The sequence below is a fragment of the Habropoda laboriosa genome, unplaced genomic scaffold, assembly GCF_001263275.1.
Source record: "Habropoda laboriosa isolate 0110345459 unplaced genomic scaffold, ASM126327v1 scaffold385, whole genome shotgun sequence".
NCBI classification, from domain to species: domain Eukaryota; kingdom Metazoa; phylum Arthropoda; class Insecta; order Hymenoptera; family Apidae; genus Habropoda; species Habropoda laboriosa.
Window position 1 is genome coordinate 607,875 of NW_017100556.1, and position 25,292 is coordinate 633,166.

At 34.6% G+C, this 25,292-nt stretch overlaps 3 protein-coding genes and 1 non-coding gene across 4 annotated transcripts in view; 2 read left to right on the top strand and 2 right to left on the bottom strand.

Annotated features, from left to right (window-relative positions):
• The window catches only part of LOC108576613 (hexokinase type 2), a 46,775-nt gene extending 32,166 nt beyond the window's left edge, over positions 1-14,609 (bottom strand). The window contains exon 1 of the mRNA XM_017939634.1: positions 14,316-14,609. Within this exon, the coding sequence (XP_017795123.1) occupies positions 14,316-14,372 (57 nt within the window). The 5' untranslated portion in view covers positions 14,373-14,609. The remainder of the gene's footprint in view (positions 1-14,315) is intronic.
• A 1,805-nt stretch (positions 14,610-16,414) lies between these two features.
• On the top strand, positions 16,415-16,497 carry Trnal-cag. Its single transcript has one exon. It is a non-coding gene; the product is annotated as a tRNA-Leu (tRNA).
• A 973-nt stretch (positions 16,498-17,470) lies between these two features.
• Positions 17,471-19,469, top strand: LOC108576593 (BRISC complex subunit FAM175B-like). Its single transcript, XM_017939608.1, has 5 exons — positions 17,471-17,713; positions 17,886-17,976; positions 18,053-18,365; positions 18,445-18,585; positions 18,665-19,469. Exons 1-5 carry the CDS (start codon positions 17,627-17,629, stop codon positions 19,467-19,469), a joined length of 1,437 nt encoding a protein of 478 aa, XP_017795097.1. The 5' UTR covers positions 17,471-17,626.
• A 613-nt stretch (positions 19,470-20,082) lies between these two features.
• On the bottom strand, positions 20,083-23,005 carry LOC108576609 (Hermansky-Pudlak syndrome 1 protein homolog). Its single transcript, XM_017939629.1, has 8 exons — positions 22,730-23,005; positions 22,278-22,543; positions 21,734-22,203; positions 21,117-21,660; positions 20,787-20,907; positions 20,604-20,717; positions 20,450-20,535; positions 20,083-20,374 (listed from the first exon to the last, which is right to left on the bottom strand). Exons 1-8 carry the CDS (start codon positions 22,847-22,849, stop codon positions 20,197-20,199), a joined length of 1,899 nt encoding a protein of 632 aa, XP_017795118.1. The 5' UTR covers positions 22,850-23,005; the 3' UTR covers positions 20,083-20,196.
• Between the last annotated feature and the right edge of the window lie 2,287 nt (positions 23,006-25,292).

Genomic DNA, 25,292 nt, shown 5'->3' on the forward strand with positions numbered 1-25,292 from the left:
AAAATTCCAGACGAATGAAATCGATCGATACGTAGAATGCGTTCTAGGAAGACGTTCGATTAAGAATCAAGGAAATCGCAACAAGTTGAAGGTGCGAAATCGACACGCGCATTCTCATTCGATAATTTCCAATGCGACACTATTCGCGTGTTAGAGAACGAGGCGACAACCGATCCGTTTTATAGATTACGCAATCGAACAGTGTTTCAATTGGAACTGAATCGCGTGCGACGTTCTTATAAGATCAATTAAAGTCCGATAAACTGGAAGCCGGGATAAATAAACAACGGATTAACATAATTCATTCTGCTGTGTTTATTTCGACCATTTTATTCACTTCGATATTTTTAAACAAATTCGAAGAATTGTGCTTTTGTCTCAATTCGCTTTTTAATCATAGATTTGTTTCATCCAGTCTGACAAGCCTGAACGTTGTAATTTTTATTCTGTTATTTTTCTAATTGGAAAATTTGCAAATTAAAAGTGAGAAATGAAAAGAAGATCAAGAAATTTTTTTATTATTATGAAAATAAAATGTCAAATTAGAGGAAGGTGAATTTTTATAGTTGCAAAAGTGACATATTAAATTAGAGGAAAGTTGATTTTTACAATTATTCTCAGATTATTCTGAGATCCATCGATGAAATTTCAGTGATCCGGGGCTTCGAGAGAATGCAAATAGAAAATAAGATTCTAAACTCTAAATTCTGAAAATATCGCGAAACTAGCTTAGAACCGAACCAATTCGAATTCTTCACAATTTTCATTTCAATTTCCTTAAGGTGTGTTTTTTTATGTTTTCCCGGAATCGAGCAAGGAAAGAAATAAATCGTTTTTTTATTTTCTTATTTTAAATTGTGAAACAGAGGAGGAAATTCTAAAAATTGCGCGACAAATTCGAAGAATACGAGGTAGGAACACTGTGCATTACGTGCATCGAATATCGCGTTGCACGTGAGTATCGTTTTGTATTGACATTATGCAACAAGCGCGTCAATCCTGTTCCACGCCGTTTAAACACCGTTCGATGCTTCTTTCCGCGTTCGAACAAATTTTTGCAAAAGAAAATCTGTGAAAACTGCATTGGAACCTAAGAGTTATCATGCGAGAAAGGGTTCAAGATCGATGTTATTGTGAATCTAGCGAGTGAAATAATTTCGTGAAACGTTATTTATGTGAAAATGCATTTGTAATATAAATTCGACGAGTAAACTGATTTTCTGAAACGTTATCTGTCAAAAATTCCATTTTTTATCTAAAATTACAGATTTTCCTTGAATTCCGTCGATCTTTGTTTTTTTTTCAATTTCACGAATTTTTTCGATTTTTTCTCTACTATTCTCTTTAAAATGCTTATTTTCGTGTGAGTATACGAAAGTTTGATAGTAAAGATCCTTCGAGGATGAAACGTGGTGATAAAAAATAGAAGCGAATGCGTGGTCGGAAGTGAAAATCGAAGAAACTTTGTTCTGAATTTATTCCATTTGGAGAAATTCTTAAATATGACGAGAACGTTGAACTTTTGATTTCTCGGTCACCTTTTCGATAACTCCTTTCTAAACTTCTTTTTTTTCTCTCTTAAATATATTACAATCTAAAGAACTTCCAACGATCTACGTATTTCCTCTCTTTCATTTCGACTTAAAAGTAATACTTTTTGGGCGAGCAAAATAATTCAGATCTTGCAACATAAGCAGTATAAATTGAAACTTCAGCACATGAAATTATAGTACACAATATTGCGTTGATGTGTGTGTGTGTGTGTGTGAAATTATAGCGTCGATAAAACAGGTTCAACGATCAAGAAGAATCATATATGAATAATAAATTTACTTTCTGATAATGTAGGCTTCGGAATAAAACATGAAGCTTTATGTAATCATTCGCCCTATTTAAATATTCGCTGTTTGTTATTCTTACTGAAGAACAATGTTTCTTTTTATGTTTCTCTCAAGAGGAAGAACGATCTTTTCATACCTTTTTCCGCAAGAGGACAGTTTTTTTAAACGAACCAAGAGAAGAACTCAGGATTAATTTAAAAAGAAACCACAGCTGTTGTAACTTTAATGCAAAAAAGTTACAGTAAAGCAGTTATCTTCTCGATTGAATTGACAGTTTTTCTTTTGTCACTGATAACCAATATGGGCGACGGAAAATTTTTCTAATTAGTGCGAAATTAGATTAGTGTAAATAATTGCACTGTAGGTAATCATCAGAAATAACAAAATTGCACTATTGATAATTATCAGAAACAACGAAAAAATTTTCATTAACATTTCTTATCGGTAACAAAAAGAAATTTTTCATGTTCGATGTAGGCTACTAAAAACCAAAAAGATTTTCGTCATTTACATTGCAATTAAAACGTTTGAAAATTAAAATTTTGCAGTCACGTTAAATTCTCAAATCAGTGATTTAAATTCATAAATGGCTTAAAATCTGAGTTCAGCGATTTTTAAAATAACTATTATTTTTGGTCCCTGAGAAAAATTCTAATGGAATAAAATAAAATAAAATAACACGAAAAAGTAGGAAAAATTGAACAGCAGTCTCGTGAATTAGCGCGAGGAACAATGAGAAACTCGTGGAAATTTGCTATACTCGATGCGACCTTTATCTGAAATTGTTTCGGTCCAACGATGTCACTGTGCAATTTACAGGATAACAAACGGGTAATTCCCGACTTTAGAGCGATAGTGTATCACCGCGTGTGTACAACGAACGCATCATCATCAATCGCATTCTCGAAGGTTCGCAACTTGTCATCTCACCGGTTTCCTTCGACGAAGTCCCTCGAATTCCCCGTGTTGTGAAGTCAACTCTTTCGAATCAACCGATTCCGTAACATCCTTCGTTGACGTTTACGAACGAACGCGTTAAAAAAAAAAGAAGAAGAAAAAACCGAGATACGAGAAGAAGCGTGTTTCCACTTGTGAACTGAAGAAAACGCGAAAGAGCGAAATCAATTTGACCTCCTTTCGAACAATCAACGTTTAGCGAGTAATTAAGCAACGCGAGCAATTAAGCGGTTGGAATTGTGCATTGTGCGAAACACTGGAAAGCAAACCGACGAGATGATAAGAAGGAAAATTCGAAGTGTTTCCACTTTGTGCAACAGCTTTAGATAACAGAGGCGAGAATAAATCGCGTTAATTGAAATTGGAAAATGAAGTTTGTGATTGAAACTGGCGTCGTTAGTTCGTTCGCAGAGGTGTTTTAACCCCTTAACGTAGAGCAACCTGTCAGACTCGTGACAAAAATTCTGGTTGAGATGTGAGAGAAATAGTTGTATCGCTATGAAAAATTAATTGTAATCCTAATTTTCGTTTTAATTCGTAAGACTGAAGATTACTAAACGTAATTAATCTGTAACAGAGCTTTCGTTACCTGATTCGGTACGGAAACAAAATGGCCGACGCTTAGATGCACAGTCAGAAAAGAAATCATACGTTAAGGGGTTAACGATTCTTGGGAAAATTGGAAATTTCGATTTTTCTATTTAGAATTTTTACGGTCGTTCAAATTTCATTTTATGGGAATATTCGCGATAGATTCTAAGGTAGTCTTGAGTTAGTATCGGAACGGTATCAGAGCTGAATCATGCTAGTTACAGGGTAATTCCGGGAGAGATGGACCAGGGCAAGTATTTCCTACATCATCCGCCATATGTGGAACGCGTCACTATTCTTTTGTTTTACATTTGTTTTACGGAAAGCGATCGAGCGTTGCTCGGTGTTTTCTCTTCCACATCTGGCGGATAATGTAGGAAATACTTGCCTGGCCATCTCTCCCGAAATTATCCTACTACTATTCCTGCAGTAATATCAAACGACTCACTCTGTAAAATTCCACTGGAAATTAAATTCGAAAAGAAATTGAAATATGTAACAAGCAAATTCGCGAACTCTGCATTCAATAATTGATCGCGGTGAAATTGGAAGAATAAATGGACAATTCTACCGAGCGACGTCTAAAATGTGTAAAAGGGAAAGAAAATTTCAGGGCACAAGTGAGACGAAATAAAACTAAAATTTATGTAAATGAAAAAATGACAGTTTCAATTGTTACTTTAATTACTTAACGACACACAATCACCGACGAAAGTAATACTCTCAACCAAGTGAAATTGCTAGCTTGATTCGCACCTCGACTATTCCAAGCAACGAATGCATTATTTCAAGAATCCTACGTAAACTTGTCCAACTTCTGATTCCTCGAACTGTCATAATCTTCTAAAAAAGACTATTTTAAGAAGAATCATTTTGCCTCTCTCGTGAATTATTACCCGTTATTACATTCCACTGGACGATTAGAAAAAAAGAAGGATCTTCTGTTACGTTAACTACACGTGTTATATAGTATCAGTCATCCTCGTAGATAGAGTTTTTATTATCGCGACGTGACGAATTATCGTCGAACAAAGGAGCCTTATTTCCGTTGCGCGAATAAAATTCGCATTTTTCCATGTTTTTCTCTCTTTCTTTCTCCCTCTCTTTTTGTGCAAAAATAAATAACGCAGAGGAGACGAGCACGTTATCTGCGCGACATTTAGTTCCTCGTTTCGAGTGTCACGTGCGGGCTTATCTGCATATATCGCGCCGTGATTGGGTATTGACCACGCGATTCAAGTTGTCGATCTTGCAGTCTGTTGATCGAGCTTTTAGCAGTCTAATTTCTACGCGTAACGTGATTGTCGAATTGCGAAGGTAAATCGTGCTGGGGAACGTTAGGAGACTGTGTTGGAAGATTTGGAAAAAGAAGAGAAGAGATTCGAGAAGAAATTTTGAAAAAAATTGGAGTAACGCCTGGAAGAAAATTAATGTTGAAATTCTGACGAAAATTAGTATTGGAATGTAAAATTATAGTGGAATATAATTCTTCTATGTTTGGACGTTAAAAAATTAAAAAAAAGTTGTAAAAAATCGGGAAGAAAATTAATATTGAAAATCTGACGAAAATGGAGAATGTAATTATAAATGACAGGTATTGGAGGTTATTGAAGAAAATAAGAACGTTTACCTTCGTATTGCACGTCGCTTTGTTGCAAGCCATTTTCGTCACGAAGCACTAGGAAATTTTCTCGACGAAAAATGTCTCAGAATATCGAAAAATATTATAGTCGTCAAAATTCAAAAAATTGTACATATTGAACGAAAAATTTTAAAACCTGGACATCGTATTGCTGATATGAAGTTGTTAAGATATTCGAGTAGCAATATCGAAAAATGGACGAATTGCGAGCAATCAACTTTTCTGCATTAAAAATTGCAAACTTTTTCTAACTTACAAATTTGTACATTACAGAGATTAAAATTGAATTCCCTTTTTTTTTTTTCAAATTCTTTTTCTTTTTTTTTTTTTTTTTAATTAAAGTATCCGTGTTTGCAAGGTTATCCCCTTTTATGCATAAAAGCTAAGGAAGCAAGACTAATTTGCAAATACTGGTTGAAATTACTTAATTGCCTTTTTAGAGACTGCAGGCACACACATTTCCTCTTCGTTGTGCATTTTGCAACACGGTCTGCGAACTAGCACCGTAACAGGCTGAAAATTTACAATAATTTCAGCCATTCTCCGTCAATTTTTTCTCGTGTCCGATAAAAATTAAAGTACGAATTGAAATACTGTAATTTACCCAATTCTCCCCTGGAGCGTATCCGTGCTCCATTTTTTTTCCAAAGAAGGTTTCTGTTAATTTACCAACCACCGTAAATGGACATTTTCAACGAAATGACATTTTTGAAGAAAGCTGAAGTTCGTCGAGATCCATGGACTCTATAGAGTAGAGCTGTAAAACTTCGAATAGTCAAACTATTCGAATAATTCGGATAATTTCGAATAGGAATTCTTTACTGTGATAATTCCGATTTTTTCGAATACGAATTCTTTACCCGGATAATTCGAATAATTCGGATGCTTTCGAATACGAATTCTCTATTCAGACGATTTGGATAATTTTTAATATGAATTTTTTACTAAAATAATTCGAACAATTCGGATGATTTCGAATACGAATTCTCTATTCAGACGATTTGGATAATTTTTAATATGAATTTTTTACTAAAATAATTCGAACAATTCGGATGATTTCGAATTCCCTATTCAGGTAATTCGGACAGTTTTTAATATAAATTCTTTACTGGGATAATTCGAACATTTTTTCGAACACGAATTCTTTACTCGAATAATTCGGATGATTTCGAATGCGAATTCTCTATTCAGACGATCTGTATAATTTCTAATATGAATTCTTTACTAAAATAATTCGGACAATTTCGAATACGAATTTCTCATTCGGGCAATTCGAATATTCCAAGTGCTTGAATTTCTACGCTAATTACAACGAATGCCGTAAAAATAAATACATCTCAAACCCAAAGCAACCGAATGTTGCCTGCCTTCCCAAAACCATGTATTCAAATATTCGAAATATCGTCCATAATTCTAAAGATCAATTTCTTTAATCATTTCATTCAGTTTGCTGTTGCAATTTACTGGATAAATATAATCTTTTTTTTTTTTTTTCTTTTTAAAAAGTACTCATTTTGAAGGTGACATTTTGTTGTCAATGAATATTCAAGTATAATAAATTCGATTCTTTATTATTTGCCAAGAGATAAGAACACTTCACAAGGACTACGTTATTGTTAATCGAGTGCTTTCTTCAGATTGCCACGATTAACCGACTTTATCTACTCTGGACAAGGTTCAAGTTGGAAATATTAGGATAAACAAATTTTCTAGATAAAAGTTTCACTTGAGAGAAAAATGAAATCAACGTTAATATTAATAAAACATTGCTGAAATTGTAATATGAAATTTTCATTCGCCTATACGATGAATTGTTTAATTAAACAATTACCACTTGATCGATAGAATATCGATAAATATTTACCAAAAGTTATTCGTTGATATACTTATCTCTCGAAGCGTTGAAATTATAATAATCTAATGAAAAACGATTCAGAAAACATTCACTTCTGAAATATTGCGAACAAATATTTAATTATCGTGACGCTTAGCTCGATTGAACGCTGAATAGAGAGAAATGATCTCCACGCTTGTTCCTGTAAGTGAATCATTCTTGTTGTTTGAAAAATATTCAACGCAGATGTAAACAGGCTTCTGTACGGGACGAAAATAAATGAAATGAAAACTACGTAGCGATATTGTAACATTGTAGCCGTGCCTGCCAATATGATTTTGTTTAAATAAAGAGAGAGGTGACAGGTGTATAAAAGTTTCAAGGTTCACCGCACTACTTCCTCTCGTGCCAAATTTTGCCACGATAGCGTTGTAAATAAACACTAAGTAACGACCAGGCTACATTATTGCACTACAGTATAATAATATCCTTCCCGAATGCGTACACGTGCCTTTTGTTTCGTGTATTGTCGAAAGAAATTAAGTCGAAAAAAACATAAAAATTGGCTGAGATTATTCATTTATTTTTCAATTTCTGTAAATTTTCTCTATGAAAATGTAAAAATTTGAACGAGATTACGATAGTATTCTACTGCTTTGAGATCTTAGAGTGCATTTTTCAGTAAACATATGCAAAATTTAAATTTGATCTGAGTGACACTTGTATTTTTTACGAATTCTGTGTAAAGTATCGAAGTATAAAATTCGTGTGACATAATTAATATTCGTAACCACATCTAATAAATGCTTAATCAGTTAAAGTTCATCTTGCATCTCGCAGAAACCTCAAAATCTCCATTGCAATTCTGAATTATCCAACTTTTCCAAATAATCATCCTCGTTCATAAAAATTGGCTGATATTATTAATTTTTCAATTTCTGTAAATTTTCTCTATGAAAATGTAAAAATTTGAACGAGATTACGATAGTATTCTACTGCTTTGAGATCTTAGAGTGCATTTTTCAGTAAACATATGCAAAATTTAAATTTGATCTGAGTGACACTTGTATTTTTTACGAATTCTGTGTAAAGTATCGAAGTATAAAATTCGTGTGACATAATTAATATTCGTAACCACATCTAATAAATGCTTAATCAGTTAAAGTTCATCTTGCATCTCGCAGAAACCTCAAAATCTCCATTGCAATTCTAAATTATCCAACTTTTCCAAATAATCATCCTCATTTCCTTCACCCAAATTCATCGTGCATCAATCGAACCACAAACCACATCAATGTCCCATAAACCACAATTCTATTCATAATCGATAATTAAACCGCCATGAAACATCGACGAGCAACAGAAACACACACTGCTGTCCATATTCGTAGAAATAGTATCCTGCAATTTAAACAACATTCTGTAAAAATGTATCTACTCTACTGAATAATTTCTTTTAGAATCTTAACACGTTCGTTGTGCAAGAAATACGAGCAGGAAGACAAAATACTTAATTTATCGATAGAAACTCTGACCGGGTCAAAAGTGACCCGTTCGAAAGATTCATTTTGTCTGTTAAAATGCACTAAAATTGAAGGTAACTGTAGAGAAAAAAATGTACTAGGCGAGAATGACAAACTTCGTAAAGGGAATCAGCATTTCGTCGACTTGAACGCGACGAATTGAATTTCATCGCGTAATTTTCATAAAAGATAGTGTACATGTACACCCAAATGTTCCGAGCCTTATTTGGATCGCTTTAATAATTTCACAATAACTATTTACGCTTGCTTCGTATTCACTGCCATAGTGCTTACTTAGTAAGCAACAATTAAATCTCAAACCACCGTGAACATCTTCCAATCTTCCCCTGACTCACTTCAATTACCCAAATTCTAACGAGAAACCGGGCAAATTCATACGTACACATTTCCTCCGCGTACGTTTGCACAGCATGATCGACGTCACTCGGGGAAAAAATGGTTTACCTCGTCAGGCACTGTCGGCACCGTCGTCGACACTTCCTCCAGCTGGAGAACGCGCGAAAGCGAGTTGGTGCGCGTGTGCTTGCCATAGCAGTTGCACATCCTGCTGAGCAGTGATCTGTTCTTCGTCTTCATGTTCGTCAACCTTGACCCAGTGATACAATTTTCTTCTCTGTCTTTGTCTTTTCTTTGCGTGTGTTTTTTGGAGGAAGCTGATAAGTTGTCGACACCTGTTCCTTCAGATAGAAGTTTGGCGAGACTGACGGTTCCGCGGGGTTTGTGGTCGAACTTTGACTAGCTGATAAATGAAGCTAGGATCGACGAACGCGCAACAACGACGTGAAAACGACAGATAGCGATATCGAGGTGTGTACACGCGCGGAATTCTTCCGCGAGGAAGGAGCCGCGTGCGGTGACCATTGCGCCTGAGCGGTGGACCATCCACGGTCAAGGCGCACCATTCGTGACACGGGTGAAATTTGAACGAAGGTTAGAATGGGGGATGACTGATCGATAGACGTGGTCCAGATTGTTTTAAGTGAATTTTCGTCGATTTTGGGAGCCTTTAGGTGATTGGTGGAAAATGAGGATAAGTTTTTGGTTTTGTTTGTTGTTGATGAAGTATTGAGTGGAGTGAAAAATTTGATTGATCGACAGACGAGGTCCAGAGTGTTTTGTCATGTTTGAGGTGGTTTGTGAGGAATGAGAAAGATTGTTGAGGGAAGAGTTGGTTTTGTTTGTTGTTGATGAAGTATTGAGTGGAGTGGTTGATAATGGTAGAAGAACGTTGGCAGAGATTTGAAAAATTTGATTGATCGACAGACGAGATGTTTTATCATGTTTGAGATGGTTGGTAAAGGATGAGGAAACTTGTCGAGGGAAGAGTTGGTTTATTTTGTCGTTGACAAGGCATTGAGAAAGCACGATGAGAATGTTATGGAATGAAGTGGTTGATAATTGTAGTACAATGTTGATAACAATTCGAAAAATTTGATTACAACATTCATCGTTAGGCAAAGTAAAATTATTCAGAGTTATTCGGTATAATTCAATGAAATGAATACTTAATTTTTCTTATTACTTTAGAAATTTTATTAATAATATTTAACATTGCTAAAACAAATTTTCCCCTTTCCCCCTTTATCCTAACGTATATCTGAGCAATTTATCTCGACCTTCACCTGGAATCAAACTACGAGAATTGCAATCGATAGCTGGGAGCCGAGTTTCCTGGCGAAGGATTCCACGAAGAGGGAAGATTACTTACAATCAACGTGTAGTGGTTTAGGGTGTAACCGAAAGTAGTGTTTTTTTAAACAAATGATCATGAAAATTGATGGTATTGCTGCAATGAAAAAAAGAGGAAAATTGTAATTTCAATCTGACCGTGGTGTACTCTCTTAAACGCAATTTTCAAACGACCATTTAATTTCGTTTAAGTGTAACGTACAGGCGCAACGAGAAGAAACAGAAATTAACCAACAGCTTCAAACTTCGTCAAACGAAAAAATGAAGAATGACAGATTTAATAGAAAATATAAAAATCTAGTAGAATTGTAATAGATATAGTAGAGTAAACAATAGTTTTCAACCCTCAGCATACAGCCACAACGAAGAAAAACAGAAATTAACAAACAACTTCAAACTTCGTCAAACGAAAAAATGAAGAATGACAGATTTAATAGAAAATATAAAAATCTAGTAGAATTGTAATAGATATAATAGAGTAAACAATAGTTTTCAACCTCAGCATACAGCCACAACGAAGAAAAACAGATATTAACAAACAGCTTCAAACTTCGTCAAACGAAAAAATGAAGAATGACAGATTTAATAGAAAATATAAAAATCTAGTAGAATTGTAATAGATATAATAGAGTAAACAATAGTTTTCAACCTCAGCATACAGCCACAACGAAGAAAAACAGAAATTAACAAACAACTTCAAACTTCGTCAAACGAAAAAATGAAGAATGACAGATTTAATAGAAAATATAAAAATCTAGTAGAATTGTAATAGATATAATAGAGTAAACAATAGTTTTCAACCTCAGCATACAGCCACAACGAAGAAAAACAGAAATTAACAAACAACTTCAAACTTCGTCAAACGAAAAAATGAAGAATGACAGATTTAATAGAAAATATAAAAATCTAGTAGAATTGTAATAGATATAATAGAGTAAACAATAGTTTTCAACCTCAGCATACAGCCACAACGAAGAAAAACAGAAATTAACAAACAACTTCAAACTTCGTCAAACGAAAAAATGGAGAACGATAGATTTAACAGAAAATATAAAAACCTATTACAATCATAATACATAAACTCAAAGAGAAACAGAAATTAACAAACACCTTCAAACTTCGCCAAACGAGGATATAGAGCAACAGACAGCGTAATTTTCAGCGTCGTAATACAAAAATACAACAAGATAAATAACAGTTTAGAACGTCATCGATCGTTAACGTCACAAGACAAGAAGAACACGTAGAGAGAACGAACGACGACACGAAGTGACGTGAAGAAGAAGAGGAGAATAAATAACGAGGTTTTTCAACACTGTTGCACGAAGGCACAAGATCAATTTCGAAGGCTCGAATCGCGACGTCACATGTTCACATGCCAGTGCAATCATTAAGAATGTGATTTTCAGAGATCACGCCAGGGAGCAAGCGCGAATCATCGCCAATTCCACATCGGCCTACTGACTCTTTCAATGAACTCGTCTCTGACGGCCACGAAAATCATCGAACCGTCTAATGATACATTTTGATAGCTCGCTGCACTTAAGCCAGCCTTCGCATCGTCGATAATATTATCGGTAACTGTGAATGTTGACAATATTATTCATGGTATGCAGCCGATATCAAAATTAATCCTCGACAGTTTACAAAAACTAATAAAAAAAATTGTACCATCTTAGCAATTCCATTTAATCGAATCTGTGCTATAAAGGACAGTCTTTCACGTCCTGGCGTGCCTAGTTAATTTAGTTCCTCTTTGTATCTTTTAAATTATGCTCAAATAGCTTGTCTAATCTTTTACAAAAAGTAGCTTCACATACATTTCCCTTATTCATCTTATTAATTAACCGTTTGAGTGCCAAGTGGCGCGATCGCGCTTCTTCTATCCTGTCCTAAAAGCGCCAGCGCTCTAGGCTGCGAAGCCCATAATCACAGAGTGGTCGATTTTTTTCGATGCACGACTTTACGGTCACCCTTGAGTCTTAAGTAAAAAAAGATATAAGCTGAAAACAGCGCAGTCGCGCTCTTTGGCATTTTTGGACACGGAATATGACGAGCGCTATCGCGCCGCTTGGCAATTTTCGATCGGGAAATAAGAAAGGCTCGTGGCACTCAAACGGTTAAAATTTATTTACTTTTTGCACAACTTTTTACGAGTCACTATCGAAGTCACATTTTTTGTTTTTATTATAACTATCTGTTCACGTGTGTTTCTGTTTACAATAGAAAGTACTATTTCTTCCACCTCTGTGAATTAAAGGGTTAAAAGAAGAACTGATATTGAGAGCTTCGATATTAGTTACAATTCATTCTAATATCCTCAAATACGGTCCACAGTGGAAAGTCTTCCCCTTCTTCTCGCTCGTTTAAATAATTCCCATCATCAGAAAGAGTGCAATTATTATTCTCGAGTTTCACATTGTCGCGGTAACGCAACAGACTCTTAAATTATCTCTTCTTCTTCTTCTTCTTCAACATCGTCATAGGGGATTACGAGCGTGAAGAAGGAGGCTCGTGTCCGCGTTAAAATAAAACTCGAACGCCGGTAGGTCGCGTACGTTATTTATAATAATCCCGGCGTTTCTTCCCTCTGTGTCGGCCAATGCTTGGCGGATTTACTCACGTCACGCGAGAATCATGAATGAAAGCTCTCTTTCACCCACCGTCTCTTTCTCTCTCGCATTTCTCGCTACTTCCCTTTGTCTTGTTCCTCTGATAACGCGTGTTTGAAGTTCGAGCCGGGCCGCGCGCGATTCTACACGTTCCCGTGTCCTCGTTCGAAGATCGTCGCGGTCGCCAAAAGGGACGCGAATTCATGCTTATTTCGCAACGACTGCCTCCACTCGCGACACTCGCCATTCTCGATGTCGCGATCAGCTGTTTAATCGTCACGACGACCCATTTTTCGGCCACTGAACGAATCCGCGGAGCCGAGAATGATGGACAGAGGGAAGAAAATGAAGAAAACGGGGGGAAATTGAGGAACAGTTGTTTTGTTAACCCTTTGAAACCCACAAAAATGTGTTCTTCAGGGAGGTAAATATTTGTTATACGTACGATACTTGTGAGTCACTGTCAATTATGCTATTTTCAATTCTTCGTTGAAAACATGCACAATTAAGTATGAAGAAAGTTTTGAATTAAAATTTTAAAACAACAATGCCCCAGTTCGATATTCGATACTTACGAACGACTGTCGATTATGCTATTTTCAATTCTCCGTGAAAACGTGCATAATCAAGTGTGAAGAAAGTTTTGAATGAAAATTTTGTGCGAAAACAAAAATGCCCCAGTAAGAACGAAAATGTTTCAAGGTTGGCTCCATTGAGTCGTGGCTATAATTGATCCTACTAATCGTCATTAACCATTCTCCTTCTAAATTCAGAAATCTAAATTCATTGAACGCTCGATTAAGATGCCCCACATTCGGTAACCATTCACATCATACTAAACAAAAGACATTAAACTTCTAAGAGTGTTCTACTCAAAGCTAGAGACAATATCTAAAACTTTATTAATATATTATACAAGTAGAAAGAAGAAGATATTAAATAAATGAAAATAAATGATTTCATAAAGTTTGTTTGACAAAAATAAAAATAAAAGTGTGAAATCTGAAGGAAAAAGAACACAGTATATGAATTCCTCGGTATATATCCCATACAACACATGGTTCATAATTCAGAACAACATTAGAAAGTTTATTTGAAAAAATAGAAATGAAAATGTGAAATCAGAAAGAGAGACCAACACATTTACCATTCATAATCCCACCTCAGTCCCCTTTGCACCCCTCCATATTATCAAAATTTCCCAATAGATCTTCAATCGACCTATGTTTATGTAACACTCTTCTCTCAGTTCTCCTCGCAAGAACATTTCACATCTTGATCATCCACTTCTCAAACCTCTATACTGCACGACGAAGAAAAAAAAGAATCAAAGGAAAAACTCTTTAAATCCCAATCAAGTTTCTCCAGATCTCTCTCTGTCTCCCTCTGAAACCTCACGAGCGACATAATTATCTCGTCGAACTCGGGTCAACGAGTTCGTCTTACTCGATATCCGTCAGAATGATTCGAGTTACCCGGCGACACGACCAATTAGCAAAGCTCTTTCCTGTGTGAACTTCGAGGCCTGTTATTACGCAACGGGATGGAAAGTCAAGGTCGCGAACCAGGATGAGCGAGAAAAGAAACTGGTGCATGCTTGCTCACCTTCTGATCGATGTGCTCCCATTTCTCGCCAAGGTAATCCCATTTTTCCTCCGTCATGGTCCAGCGTTACAGTGTCGACGACGAATGCTCCGCGAGAAAGACTCTACGTGTGTATTTTGCGCGCGTGTGTGTGTGTGAGAGAGAGAGTGTGTGGTGTTGTTTTTGCTTGTACAAGCGAGGAACGGAAACGGTGAACAGAGAGACCGATGAACAGGAGAGGCAATCTCGCCGCCCCTCTAGAGATCACTAAAAGGCTTACATCACGCGATCCTCGAGCCCTACATCGAATATGCATCGCGGCTAGAAATACGAGCGACTCGCGTGCGGACGACACCCGGTGTATTTTGGGCGAGGCGAAACGCGCGCCGATTCGTCGTACACCAGGCGAACGCTAACCAACGTATTCTTCCTTCGACGATCATTATTCTCGGCTCGTGAGAATTTGTGGCCGATTCGATGCTGTTTTTTGGAGGATATAAGGAGAAAATTAGCGTTGTGAGAATTTCGATAATTGGAATTAGCGTGGAATTGGAGAAGGCTTTGGGGTCCTTAGGGACCAATATGGCTGCCCTGTGGTTTTGGGGATTATTCTGAAGATTTTGATAATTGGAATTTATGGGAGAAGGTTTTAGGGTCCTTGGGGACCAATATGGCTGTCTTGTGGTTTTTGGAATTATTGGGAAAGATTTCGATTATTGGAATTATATGGGAGAAGGTTTTTGGGGTCCTTTGGGACCAATATGGCTGCCTTGTGGTTTTGGAAATTATTGTGAAAATTTCAGTAATTGAAATTATATAGTGTGAATGAAAGAAGGTTTTAAGATTTTTGGGGACCGATATGGGTGTCTTGTGGTTTTGGGGATCGTTGTGAAGATTTCGATAATTGGAATTTATGGGAGAAGGTTTTAAGGTCCTTGGGGGCCAATATGGCTATCTTGTGCTTTTGAGGATCATTGTAAAAATTTCAGTAATTGTTCTTGCGGACCAATATGGCTACCCTTTGATTTTGAGGATCATTATGAAGATTTTGATAATTGGAATTGTACAGGAGAAGGTTTTAGGATCCTTGCGGACCAATATGGCTGCCTTGTGGTTCGAAGAGTTTGGTTAGGTTTGTAGTAGAGACGTTTTCTGATTGGAATGAATTGGAACTTATATTGATTATACTTATGTTAGATATTTACGTGAGTATTAATGCTAGCTTGTTCGATATGAGTAAAAATGACCATTATGAAGACTTTGATAATTGGAATTAACATAGGAGATTTTGTGGACCAATATGGCTGCCTTGTGGTTTAAAGAGTTAGGTTAGGTTTAAAGTAAAGACGTTTTTTGATTGGAAAAGATTCAGATTTATTCTTAGATATTTACAATAAAAGTGTCTTAATGTCAAATTTATATTTTTCTGAATTAATTTGAACAAGTACTGACGCATTCCCATATGGGATCAACGATCGATAAAATTAAAATATTCCGTTGGATAAAGTATATTTGGTTTCTTAAATTCTTTAGAAGTTTCTTGATTAAGAATACATTATGTGTAGTTAAAAATTGTTTTTAAAAATTGATCGATTCATTCTTCGTATTATTAGCATACTGCGATAAGGATTAAGCAGTGAGTTTGTAGACTAAAGAGAGGAAAAACGCGTTAGAAAATGTTCTTCGGTAAAATTCCTCTCAAACATTGAAATTTTACAATTTCAATATAAAAGAGTATTTAAACATTCTAGAAATAGATCGAATAAAATATAAAATCCACCATAAAAATATAAGTCCATGTAAACATTTTTCCACCTGTTTCATTTGCAAAGAAAAATTCAAATATCATAAATAAAATTCAAATTCGACACCCACACAGTGTGCGAATAATTTTCGTATCAGCAACACCTCATCAGTCTCGTCTCCAATTATCACATCTTCCAACCAAACAACCTATTTAGTGGCCATAGAAACAAGCATGATGTTAAATGTTTGAATAAATGAATCGAACAGAAATCTTCGATCGAACAATTTACGTAAATTTCTCATGGTGGTTTATGTTTATGCGTTGCAATACTCGTCCAAAGGCTTTCTTAACGCAAAATTGATTAGCAAGCAATGTCAGGATGGCCGAGCGGTCTAAGGCGCTGCGTTCAGGTCGCAGTCCACTCTGTGGGCGTGGGTTCGAATCCCACTTCTGACAAAAGATCTTTTTGTACACTTGAAGTCGCAATTGATTAACAGACAATTGAACAATAAGAGAACGAGAGGCATTTTCTTCACTTTTTATACGATGTTTGGTTAATAAAAAATTTAACTAAATGAAAGAAATAGAATTTTTTAAGGTTAAGTTATTCTGATATTCTTAATATGATCTCTGTAATCTGTATCGTATTTTTCTTTTAAATTGTAAATTGAAATTTTTTATTTTGTTTTAAACGTTATTACGATAAAATGAAAATATTTTGCTAAAGTAGCAAATTATGTATGTTAATTTTATATGTAGGACCTTTTGATAATTGACAAAATAAATTTGTAGGTAATTGATATCGATTATGGGTAAATTGATAATTCAGTATGTACAATTGCCAGTATATGGACGATTTAGCAAAACTAAAATCCATCGAAAGGGATATTTCTATTTGAAAACTTGAAAAGGCTGATTCCCTTGTTTCCTGTTACGTTATGTGACTTCCTGGTATTTCCGGTTACGTACAAATTACATTACCGTAGTGCAGTTATATGCACGCGTTCTGCTCCTGTTCGAATATTACTGCAAAACAATGACTTAGAAATTATAAACAGTTTTACGTATAAGGGAAATCGTTTTACGTTGTTACAGAGAAATTGTATAGGAAGAAAGAAGTAAGTGAACGTATAGTGAATGTAAATTTAACGTTTCTAGTTTCAAATATTTGATATTTCTTGTGCTACGATCCTCGATTGTTCGTTCCAATCAAACGATTTGTTTCTTCGTTTGAAATTGTTTGTTGAAGACTCTTTGTTATATTATTGATAAATTCTATCTTCACGTACTATAACACTACGTGTTTTATATAACCGATAATTACAAAGGTATTTTAACAAAAAATTAATAATTATACGGTAAAAATAATTCTAGCAAGGCTATTTTAATACCGACGCATAAATTGATAACCGTAAGAACTCACCATTGTATGTGCTTCTATAGTCGCTTAAATAACTCGTATTAGCGCATTAAACGAACAACATGAAATATTGTTGCAGATGCGCGTGTGATGCGGTAAAACTGGCAAGCGTAACGATAGAAAGTATAAACGAAATTGCGAAGTGGATAACAGTGAATTGTCAACATGGCGGATAGTGATTTTCTCATCACTATTTCAGGTCCTGCTTTATCATTACTATTTTACGAAAATGTTCGTAGCCGCGGAGATCAGGTATACGAAGTTTCTCCTCCCTTGTTTATTCCTAATAATGTTTTCTTCGATTTGGTGCAACGGTTCTCAACGAGTTTTCGATATCTAGCGTCTTAACCTCAACAAAAAATAACCTAGCCACCGAAGAAATCGAAAACATTGAAAAGAAAGATGTTAATCCTTAATGTTTTAGATGGGATTTTTGCTAGGAGAGACACTTGAGTTCATAGTGAAAACGTACACAGACGCGGACAATCAAGTGGAAACAGTGAAGATATACAACAGTAAATATATTCAATTGTTTGACATCATGACACAAAAGTGCCATTCAGTTTTGCAATAATGCTTTGACACTTTTAGATATTGAAGCTATTGTCACTTGCCCATTGCCAGATTCTTTGTACAATTCAATTGGTAAAATTAATAAAGAGAAATTAAAGGATTTTTTACATGACAAAAGTAAGCAGGTGATAGGCTGGTTTTGCTTCAGGAGAAATATAGGCTTGGTACCCACATTTAGAGACAAAATATTGCATCGAGAATTTGCATCCTATTTTTCTAATGACAATGGTTCCAAAGAAGAGTTCTTTGTTACTTGTTTGTTAAATTCTTCAACAAGCAGTGAAGGAGGAACTCATAAGTTTAAACATGTCTTCTTAAGACAAAAAATGGGGTAAGTTTTCAGTTATTATAATAATTATAATATAATTTTTTCTCAATTGTATTTTTATAAATATATTTTTTGGTTACAGGACATTTGAACCAGTTCCCTTAAGAATAAATAATTTAGGAAGTAACTCATTTATACACGAAGGTTCAGATTATAAACCTACACCTACCAAAAAATCATCTGATGTGCCAGATGTATTTACAAATCTTGTAGAATCTTTGAAGTAAGTTTTAGTATGAGTATAATTTCATAATGAATTGTTGCATTGCTTGTGATATTTACACGAAGCTATTTATTTTAAGTTTGGATTTGACAAGAGCATCTGGTTTTGAATCTGCTATTGCTATACAAAAAGCAGCCGAACAGCATTTGAGCCAGTTAATACCAGAATTATGTAAATCTGATCTTGAGGTGGCAGAGCTAGAAAAACAAATCAAAGAATTTAAGCTTAACAGGAAGGCAAAAATTAATGGTAATTTAAATAACTTGAATCAACAGTATGAAATTGAAAAAAATGAGATTAGTAAAGAAAGACAAAAGTCGGAAAAAATATCTCCGTCAAGAACAGAACCTTCGGGTGATACCAATCAGGAACGTCGAGTGAGCCAACCAATTATTACGCGCAGCAAACCACAAAATACGGCAACATTTGTCGAAAAGAATATTAACCAAAGCAATTCAAGGAGGACAAACACAGATGCAATAAACAGCCCAAGTCAAGAACCATCAGCTGTAAATTCTGTTGCAGAAATAAAGCTTGATGTCACAGAAAGTGTATCAAATAAGAGTAGACGTTTCTCCAATATGGATTCGGAAATTGTGAAAGAATCAATCTGTAAAGGTGAAACGAATACAAGTGGTGTTGGAAGAGGTAAAGGCAAAGTGGTACATAACCTTCAAACAGAGTTAAAAAAGGGTAGAAGGACTTCAGGTCCACTTACTACACGAAGTAGCAGTGTAAGGACTTCACATACTCAAGTGCCGCAACAAGAATCATCTGAGGCAAATAGTGTACAAAATACTTCCTTTCAAGTATCCTACAGTCAGGTTCCTAAGAAAAAAGTAGATAATGCGCGTAAATCAACAGATACGACGCAGAACCATTAAATAAAAGAGATTCCCTTATTTTTAATTATCTTTGAAAGCTTTATAACGATATACTTAAAACTGTAGAGCATTTTAAGAAAAAAAAAAAGTCGATCGAGTTTTTAGAACGCTTACGTCACACTCGTATGCATTTAAAATATATAAATATTTACAAGTATACTAAACTGACCATGTTTGTGCTGTGTCTAAGACTGGTCCGTTGTTAGCAAATTTTAACCTTACAGGGATATCAAAACAAAATGCTATCGTGTCGTGTTCATAGTATCGAATCTTGTGCATTATAAAGTGGAGAGGCATCATAGACTGAAGTACTGAATAGTTCTTAACGCGTTCTTCTGGATGTTCTATATTTAAAAATGTTTTCACTTGCATTACAGCTTTTTTGTACTATTTTAATAATGTATTTAATACGCTCCTAAATATTTACAATGCTCTAATTAAGTTCCAATGAAGTTCAGAGAGAGGTATACATATTAATTGTTTCATTATGTAAATTGTTTAAGTTGTGCCATTACATTTTTAAGTATTTAACGTATAAAATAAATACAAATGTTTTGCATCGTCATCTTTTATAAATAACAAGTTAATACATGTATTAAATACTTGTAAATAATTAAAAATCTCTTAAATAGTTCTCTTTCTTTAAATATTAACTGTAGTATAAGATATTCGTATTAGCGCAGAACTTCAGTTTTTATCTGTACATAAATACTTTAAAGGAATGTTATTAAAGTATGTCGGCAGGATTATTTGGAACACCTGTGACTTCCCATATTGTAGCCGCAAGTCTCCTTGAATGTTCTAAAACACACGACGACGTTGCCAAACCAAGATGAACACAGTACAGCTCGTAAATTCTGATTTTGTTTGTAGATAGTTTAGGAAAACACATCTCGGCCAATTTTCTACGAAATTGTAAAACAAACCGAGTGAAACATTGCTACAAAGTAAAAATAGTTTTAAGTATCAACGCTACAAACCTATAATAATCACCACAAAATATACCCGGTACTGGAAAATTTTTCATTATATGATTCAAATAAACTTTACACTTTAATGGTGACCCCTGCAAAATATTGTGTAATGATAATAATGCAGTACTGTACGTTTGTTATTTTAAAGTTATTCACTTACAGAATTGTCCTCAAACCATAAAAAGTAAGCATAATTGAATGTTGTATCTTTCCACATAACCGATAAGTGTCCTTCTTCTAAGTGCATTCTGCTCTGTTTAACCATATTCCAAATCTATGAAAATAATTTTTAAGAAAGTCATGTTAATCGTAATTATTTTACTCAATTTATTTTGTAAATTACCTTCTTTGTTGTAAGAGCAAGAGTTTCGGGGTTTGTGAAATCTAATGTTGGCGCAGTCAGTCTATGAGTAGTTCTGTCTATGTAAATGAAGTGCACCAGGCCTGGAAACTCTTCTAAATATTTGTTGATGGTTAGGGAAGTTCTCGTAAATTATATGGTATTAAGGAGGTATATTTTCATATGTAATTTATCAAAAAAAAAAGATAAATAAAAAGTGTATCTAAATAAGTGATTACAAAAGGATATGATCCTAGAGTAAAGTTTTTGAGTGCTTTTACTTTAAGAAAATCGCTAAAATCATTTAGCTTTTGACGAACGAGTCGTCCCACTGTTGTAAGTACATCAACACCTTGTTTCAAAAAGTTTTTATCGAAACATGTTAATCGATATAATTCTTTCAAATTGTCCGTAAATCCAGATGTGTTGGATTCGATTTGTAAGATTGATTCTGGATCTCTAGATTTTAACAGATCCATATATTTTTTTCGAACGAATTCCCATTTTGTTTGTAGCCTTCTCTGACACATATCAACATCATTAGTGACATTGGCTCTGTTTTTCTTAATTCCATCTAAAGCTTTTTTCATTGCCGTGTCAAAGTTTTCAAATGCTGGTCTTAATTCATCAATGTCCCTTTGAAGTTGCAAACCATTTATTATATTTAAATAATGGAAACTGTCATATAATCCTGTTGATGTGGCAAGATTAGTCATTTCCACTATCATGATTAAATTAATACCATCTGCTAGTTCAAATATGTGCACTGCATTAGCAGTATAATCATGCTCAGTCCCAAGAAGGATTATGTTACTATACAAATCATCATCAGTTAAAGAATAAAGACCTTCATTGATGGAAGATTCTCTGGACCCTCCTATAATGAACAAACAAATCAGTGCAAAATATCAATGAAATTGATAAACACTTTATAACAGTAAAAACCATACTAAATAAGTTTGTAATGTCCTCAGAAGTAGGATTTGCTAACTTTGCACCAAAAGTTATTTGCTCTTCTTTGGAAGCACTATTGTCAGGTAAAAGAATATCAGTACGGTCATCATCATTATCAGCTAGTACAGATTGAGAATCTCTTTTCCTCTTTTGATTGACTACCCAACACATAAGCATCATCAGCAATATATCAGAAGCATATAAGTCATGAGCATTTTTACTGGAATACAATGAAAGAAATTTTTGCTCCACTAGTATCAAAATATGTACATTGGAAAATTCAGATTGTGCCTTCAATTTGTCACAAGCATCATGCAACACTTTTAATATTGATACACCTAAATCTGTGTTTATGGATAGTTGTTCTATTGCTTCTGTAAGCATGCTTTGTTCAGAATTTCTTAGATGCACCCATGCATCTAATAGAGAAGATACCAAACAGACTTTTTGTCTGTTCACCTTTAATCTAAAATTAATTTATTTATTACAACATTGTCCACTTTACTAGAAACAAAATTTCCCACTAGTATCTTAACTTACACTGCAACATCTGGTCCACAAACATGCCTGACAATTGCTACACATACACCTAATGTTCTTTTCATTAACTCCACCTCCTCCATGGAAATATAAATGAAACTGTATCCCATAAATTCATCAAATACCATATTTGTGCCATCATGACATTTCATTGAAGTATAAGAATTTCCAAACTGAGAAGCCATTACATGTTGAGATGTAACAATAGGTGAGAATAATTGCATTATAACATTTGGGTTTAATGTTGATTCCTTGTCATTTGCATCCTATGGAAAACATAAACTTACATTCTGATATATACATTTCTAGTGTTTGTCAATATTGTTTGACTAATAGAAATCAAAATAATAAAAACTATATTTGTACTGTAAACAAAAAGTACAATACTGCAACAATTCAACTGTTGTCAAATGTTATGAGTAAAGTTTTGCAAAAATTTGACAGAAACGTACCTTATTCTCCGAAATCAGTCCTTGAATTTTTGCTAACTTTTGTATATGATTTGCAAATTTTTTATTACACTTCGTGAAAAGAACATCACTCAGATGATCGAAGATTAAAATACCCTTCATTTTACAATTGAATTAAAATTTCTTCGGTCACTACACGATATCTTTAATCGATATTTGTTAGCACACTACTGTTTATATTCGTGTTGATCCGAAAATATAATCCAACTGTTCATTCTCAAATGTCAAGCGGTTGCTTAATATTCACGGTATACCCACCCGGCCATTTCATTCACCGTTCGTATCAGGCTACTTGAAATGTTACTTGTTTAATTAGATTTGTAACAAAAAACTGCTGGCATTCGAAGTAGTCGATTACATTCTTTACGTGTCTTAAGATTCCACACTAGATGTCCCTCAGTCGAAGGCTGTTCTAGCGCATAATTTGAACCACAGACGAGGTTCAGAGTAGACCTATCACCCAATGCATTCTTTTCTTTCACGTTATGGGGACTCTAGAGTCTCCTTATCATTTTTCTATCGCTTCCAATGTTACCAATTCAGCATAAAATAAGATTACAACATCAGTAGTGGTTGGAATTAAAACTAATCTTAACTATGAAATTACAAATAAAGTATAGAACGGGATATCATATAATCGTACACGAAGTATAGAATTCTATACTTTTATTCCAGTTTATATAAGATATACATTAGGTTGGATTCCGAGATTTTTTCGATCTTTTCAATTTTTACTCGTTCCTAACGTTATTCAGACATAGTTCATTTAATTTCATAATAGAGTATTATTTAAAGAATGGGTGTGGTTTAGAAGGGAGAAATGAATAGATTGTACAATGCTGTAAAACAATACTGATATATTGTGAGCTTTTGTAAAATACATTTTGTACGATCATCTTACAAGAAATAATTGATTTTTTGATAAATAATCGCACTCCGTCATTTGTTTCCGATTCCTGTGGCAATCTGAGAGTTACATCTGTCATTCAAACAAAAGGAACATGAATTTTTTAATTTTCAATAAAAGTTGTAAACAATTTCTAACTAATCTATTGCATGTATTTGTTAATTCAATGTTAAATAAAAAAATTCAACTATTTTTTCAGTTAAAGCAAGTATCAATTTTATTTAACACTTCCAATAATTATAAACTACCATGTAAATTGTTATTTAACAAGGAACACATTATTCTATAATAAAAGTACTTGAAAATAAGCCATAAACTGTATTTTACTACCTTCATTGTTAGTAATGTTAAAACAATTAAAAATTGATCATAAGTATCATTAAATGTAATAGAGATGACGATGATAGCAATAGCGCAATGAGTAAGACAAGGAAACGAATAGCGGTAGACAAGGATAGCACTGGAGAAATGAGAAAGATATAGCGTTAGACAAGGATAGAAAAATTTGAAAAGCGATAGTAACGCCATCTCGCGTTTGGTGACGCGAACTACGACTTTTTAATAGGATTACAGGATATAAACAGAGGTATTAGACAAGGAAAGCACTAGTGTGCGACAAGGATAGAGAGAAAACGCTTCTCATTGGTTGGCGGGCCGCCATGCTCCACCTGTCAGGCCCAAGTCAAGCCGGTCGGTGAAAAATCATTAATAACTCCATAATTACGATGATTTTGTGAACTTTTAGAATTGAAGAATAAAGTGTGAACCTTCAGCAACTTTCTCATATACATTTTGTTGTGTTAAGTCCTTTCAGTAATTAGTTATTAACAATTATTGTGCGCAGTGTCGGCAGCAGTACCGCACACCCTTCCGGTTTTTCATTAATTTTGTAGCTTTGTACAAATAATTTATACACTTTTATGCATGCATTTGAAAAGCTATTCCTTTACCTAGTTTCTCGTTAAAGTTTCATTAACATATGCGTCATAATTTGAGCGATATTAAATATTATTTGGGTTAGTATTATTCTCGTCGCATTCAAACGAAACACACTTCCGTCATTTTCATGAATAAGCGGGATAAGTTGTGTACTTTTAAGCATGTAGAATGTAGCATAGCCCTTTTACTATATTCTGCAATAATTTTGGAATATGTATCTGATGTGGTTCATTAGGTATTAGCAATTGTTTATAAAAGTTGAGTATACCCGAGTACGACGAATAGGGGACTCTTCCATATAATGTTTAATACCTCTTAAACTAAGCCGAATATGTTAATAAAAATTATATGAGAATGTAGCCCGAGGAGTTACCTTTCTAATGCATCTAGTTATCCGTATGGGAATTTAGTAGAAAGCTATGAAATTATTGAAAAACCGTAAAACTGCTTGACGGTGTGCGGTATGGTTTCCGACATCCCGTAATAAAATTGTTAATAACTAATTATTGAAGGGGTCTAGTGCATTAAAAACTATATGAGAAAGTTGCTGAAGGTCCATACTTCATTCTTCAATTCTAAAAGTTCACAAAATCATCCTAATTACTGAGTTATTAATGATTTTTCACCGACCGGCTTTACTTGGGGCCTGACAGGTGCAGCATGGCCGCCCGCCAGCCAATGGGAAGCGTTTTCTCTCTA